This window comes from Pollicipes pollicipes, unplaced genomic scaffold (assembly GCF_011947565.3).
Source record: "Pollicipes pollicipes isolate AB1234 unplaced genomic scaffold, Ppol_2.1 Scaffold_3216;HRSCAF=3773_pilon_pilon_pilon, whole genome shotgun sequence".
NCBI classification, from domain to species: Eukaryota; Metazoa; Arthropoda; class Thecostraca; order Pollicipedomorpha; family Pollicipedidae; genus Pollicipes; species Pollicipes pollicipes.
In genome coordinates, this window is record NW_023596251.1 from 2,040,935 (window position 1) to 2,046,001 (window position 5,067).

The 5,067-nt window shown below is 49.8% G+C and overlaps 1 protein-coding gene across 1 annotated transcript; it reads right to left on the reverse strand.

Moving 5' to 3' along the window:
• Positions 1 to 216: 216 nt before the first annotated feature.
• Positions 217 to 3,957, reverse strand: LOC119091008 (cuticle protein 19). Its single transcript, XM_037213729.1, has 2 exons — positions 3,952 to 3,957; positions 217 to 537 (listed from the first exon to the last, which is right to left on the reverse strand). The coding sequence occupies exons 1-2, from the start codon at positions 3,955 to 3,957 to the stop codon at positions 217 to 219; spliced, it is 327 nt and encodes a 108-aa protein (XP_037069624.1).
• Positions 3,958 to 5,067: the final 1,110 nt, after the last annotated feature.

The following is a 5,067-nucleotide window of genomic DNA, read 5'->3' on the forward strand; positions in this document are numbered from 1 at the left end:
CACCACGACTTCAAACAAAAGATTCACTTCTGGCTGCTTCCTATGTGTATTGCCGTTGGTTACAACCACATGCACACACACATACATGCAATCAAAACACCTCAGCGCATAAACACACAGGTGCTCAAGATGCTCTACAGACGGCGGTGAAGACGATGACATGACGTTCATGGGACGGGGACGGTACACTTAACGCAGCGATTTCCAACCAACCGCTTAGTGATATACATATCCAGCGTTGCCGTAGCCGTGGTGGATCGGGGTATGCGGATGCTTGGCGGCGCCGTAGTACTGGACGTCAGCGTTGTAGCCCGAGTAGCCGTCCACCCAGTACCTCACCACCTGCAAGCGGCCGTCGGGAAGGACCTGCGAGTAGGAGCCCTCCGTCTTGTCGCCCAGCCGGTTCTCTTGTTTGTCGACTTTGACGCCCGAGTACGGGTCCTTGACTGAGTAGGCCGTGCTGTAGTCTGGCACGGCGTAGTAATCGTTGAAGTGGCCGGCGGCGGCGACAGCCAGCAGAGCGGATAAGACGATCAGCTGCAAGGGAGAGTTCGGTGAGCGCTAAGGCCATGGACAAATGTGGCAAACAGACGGGGCAAAGCCTTTAGGGTTGTTGTGAAGAGGGCTGCTGTTATGCTCTTGATTTGCGTGCCGCATTGAAGGCTATGATGAAATTAACCAACCTTTGGTTACCAGGTGACATATATGTGTTTGGATCACGCCAAAAGAAAACGCCCAAAATTATCCTTCAAAAACGTCAAGAATGTAGACCAGATTCCAAATCATTATTTTCTTAAAGTTTGAAAAACTTGTCTGTATTCCAAAGTATTCCTTCGACATAGTTTGGGAAAGACCCAAAGGCCTGGGTGGTCCATCGCCGACACCCTAAAAAGTGCCACAGATCGCAGACAATAATTCGACCAAAGTTCAGACGGATGCGAGATAATAGGAGGTCCAATGATCACGACTCAGAAATTGGATCTACTATATAGATTCTTTCAGTCTATAGCATAGCGATGACTTCCTGGCCGGGCGTATCTGACAAGCTCAGTATGTAAACTTTGTGTCGGGTTGTAACTCAACACGCTTGAAGTTCGGGGACCAGCAAGTTCAGGATTTTGTGTAGCGTGTGTTTTAAGAAGCGCCTACATCTGACTGTGACGCTATCCATGTACGCTTAGCCTTAGGTGCGTATGCCTGCAGCCAATACATTCTACCATTTTGTTAAACATTTGCTCTAACCTTTTATTAAACGGGTTTTAGGAATCACATCCACGCTAAGCCACGCTGGTATCGTGAGCTCTGACCAACACCATCATTCAATCGTGAAATTCCAGGCTAACGGCAGCTTTTTGCGACGAAAGCTTAACATGCCTCAGTGCTCGGTACGGTCCGTTCTGCCGTCTGACGTCACCTGAACTTAGGCGCGGCCGCTGCCACCGGTCGTAGGCCGCCCCAGCCAGGGCTAAATAGCGGGCGCCTTAAGCGACTCAAGCCCACCTCCCGTTGGGTGGGTGAACCGGAAGGCAGGCACCCTTAGCAGCCGAACCATAGAGATAGACGTTTTTGAAATATACGATATAAATAACTCTTAAAAACAGGACTGTCTGCTGTTTGTTACGAGCGTAAACAAAGTACCTGCTTAGGACATCGAGACCAACATTCACTGCACGGAAAACAACGCTAGGGAAAATCGGGCACCCGAAACGACTGCAGATCGGACCGGACAGTGACTGACAATGTCCGTGGTTTGCACCTGTAGACTGAGAACGTGATCTAGCTTAAGAGAGTGACTGCGGCAATGTATTTTGAACGGACGGAAAATGGTGAAATCAGAGAAATAGACGTAAGTTATATTTTTCATATGCTTGAAGCGTGTGCAACTGTTATTGCATTTGGCGCGAGGCAGGTTTCACATATGATATGTGGTCGATGGCCTGTGGTGCTCCGGCGGTCGTGATGCTGATGTTGATCTGATTGCTGATGTATATTCAACGGTGATCGCTGATATTCCAAGTTCAAAACGCTCTATTACAGAACATGCTACAAGCAGCCACCATGGCTGTAAAAAAAAGAAGAAAATTCAACATTTTTGGTACGTTTAAGACGCCGTGGGTCACTTTTATTTGTGACGCCAACGTAATCATTAGGTGCCTGAGACAGGTCACAGAGTTGCTTCTGTTATCGGGATCTGCCTATGACGGAGGTCAGTGTTCAGTTCGTGAGGCTTCTGTTATCGCGATCTGCCTATGATGGAGGTCAGTGTTCAGTTCGTGAGACTTCTGTTATCGGGATCTGCCTATGACGGAGGTCAGTGTTCAGTTCGTGAGGCTTCTGTTATCGGGAGCTGCCTATGACGGAGGTCAGTGTTCAGTTCGTGAGGCTTCTGTTATCGGGATCTGCCTATGATGGAGGTCAGTGTTCAGTTCGTGAGGTTTCTGTTATCGGGATCTGCCTATGACGGAGGTCAGTGTTCAGTTCGTGAGGCTTCTGTTATCGGGATCTGCCTATGATGGAGGTCAGTGTTCAGTTCGTGAGGCTTCTGTTATCGGGATCTGCCTATGACGGAGGTCAGTGTTCAGTTCGTGAGGCTTACGCATGCCGGTGTCTGATAAGTTTCCTCGATCTTTCTGGCAAAAGAAGAGCCGATGGAGACGCACTGCTCAGGTTACCTCGACGTTTCCGACAAAAGACGAGCCAATGGAGACGCACTGCTCGGGGGTATAGCACGGCAGCTGGCTTGCACACCAGAATGCGTCATACATCTTTGACTTGACTGGAATACCAGCAGACCCACTCGGGACTTTGGAATGTCAGGAATTGTCGCTGACCTTTTGCGCTGTGAGCAATTGTACCGCTAACTACCAACGGGCCACACTGCTCGTTTTCTCCTGAACCCGGAAAAAGTCAACCAAAGTGCGCAGCTCAATCAGACAAACTCGGTCCCGCTCGTGTTACAATTCCGGCATCGTTTTCCCCACCACGATCGTTGATTCCCTCTCTGTAGCGCATTTCCAGGCACTGTGACGTCACAAGAAACACGCCGCGGTCGCCATGCCAGCTTTGTGAGTTCCCGTAGACCTGTGACCATTACTTTCCTTAGCTGTGGCCTCATCTAGGGTTGCCTGTCACCAGCGCTGTGGAGCCAGTAATATCGAAGGCCTTTTGCGTCGGCTCTTTCCATGTCATGTCATGGGCGTACCACCAAACTCGAAGGCCTTTTGCGTCGGCTCTTTCCATGTCATGTCATGGGCGTACCACCAAACTCGAAGCCAATTCGGGACGCGCTCTCCCTCCAGTGTTGGGACCTGGCTGCGCTACCAAACTGTCAACACCTCCACTCACGTACCCACGCCGCAGACATTGGAGAGTGGGGAGAGTCTGCATATATATATATATATATATATATATATATATATATATATATATATATATATATATTTACAACGCGTATTTTCCAAGGAGGCCTCAAAACCATGCCGCACGTTCAGGTTTTAAACAGCATTTAAGCCCCATCCCTACCCACCACCAGCCACTTTTCGTTGCAGTGTTGCGATGCAATGCGAGGCCGAAAGGAATAAAAAAGGAGCATAGCAGCTCAAATCACGCGCACTTGAATGCCATAAAACATCGTCGACACACCTTATCCACTCAAGATGGTGGACAGTTCTGTGCTTCACAGTAATTTCACGCGAGACGCGGAGACCAGCCGCCTGAAATTCGAGTTTTCATCTGCCAAGAGGCAGCGTCCCGCGCCGTCTCGTGCGTAGGCTGCAGTGCGGGCCGCGCTGGGGAGTCTCACTAGCTCTAACGTTATGCTACGTTTCGGCTCGGTTCCGCCTTGCATTGCATCACGACGCTGCGCAGCGAAAACCGGCCATCGTGGGGCCGCCTTTAGGGAAACTGGATCGGGGTCTTCTGCCAATGCTGGCAGGGGCACAGATCTCTCACCTTCATGGCCGCGGGATCGGGCTGCAGAATAGTTGCCGCAAGACTGGTTGAAGTGAAGCCCTTCCGCCGCCTTTTATGCGAGTCTGCAGGATCGCGGTCCCACGGGCGCGGTAGTCAGGCTGCAGCGAGCCCGGTACACGCCGTACCCCTCCCCATCAGGAGTGGTCGGCGTATCGCGCGCACTCCCACGGTAACGTTTGCAGGCAGAAAACCCATAAATCCAGGCCCTTGGCGGTCCTCTGCGTAGCACCATGCTGAAGCAAACCATTTTTACTTGGTTGCTCTGAACGACTCGCGATCATCAGACCGTGCAGCTTCTGTACAACTTCAATAGAAGAGAGAATATTAATGTCAATGGAAGATCGTACGACAGTCACATTAACTGAAAGCGTGTTTACACATGTGGGGGTTTTCAGAGACTCACGGCTGACTGGCCATTGTCTAACTTCGCTGTCGCTCAATATGCGAAATATATGTTTAGAAGTCATACCTCTCAAATCAAAGTGAGCTCAATTACCATCTTTAACTTCAGCAAGCTTCAAACCGATATACAGGCACCGAGTCCTGCCCAGGGTGAATGCGGTTGAACGAATCTTTTTTTTGGACAAAGGCAATATTTTTCTTTAGGCAAATTGCAGACATCGCCAACAAGATATTAAGATATTAAGGGTCGCCTGTGTCTAACGGCACGCATGAAAGTGTAGATGGCGTATAACGGAAACTTAACAAGGGAGGAAAGTTTATCCGAGAGGTTGCGTAATGGAAGCTTGACAAGGATGGAAAGTTTGTCCTAGAGGATGCGTAACGGAAGCTTAACAAGGGGGGAAAGTTTGTCTGAGAGGATGCGCAACGGAAGCTTAACAAGGATGGAAAGCTTATGCGAGAGGATGCGTAACGAAATCTTAGCAGGGATGGAAAGTTTGTCCGAGAAGATGCGCAACGGAAGCTTGACAAGGGAGGAAAGGTAATGTTTGGGGCAGCGTAGGTTACGATTATGTGAGGATTCAGATTATGCTAAACTTGTTTAAGGAAATTAAAGCGTTGAAGCCGGATGGCGATGATTTCCTTCTTGGCACGCTGCGCCTGACCCTCGCACGTCGAAGCTGATCCTTTCTG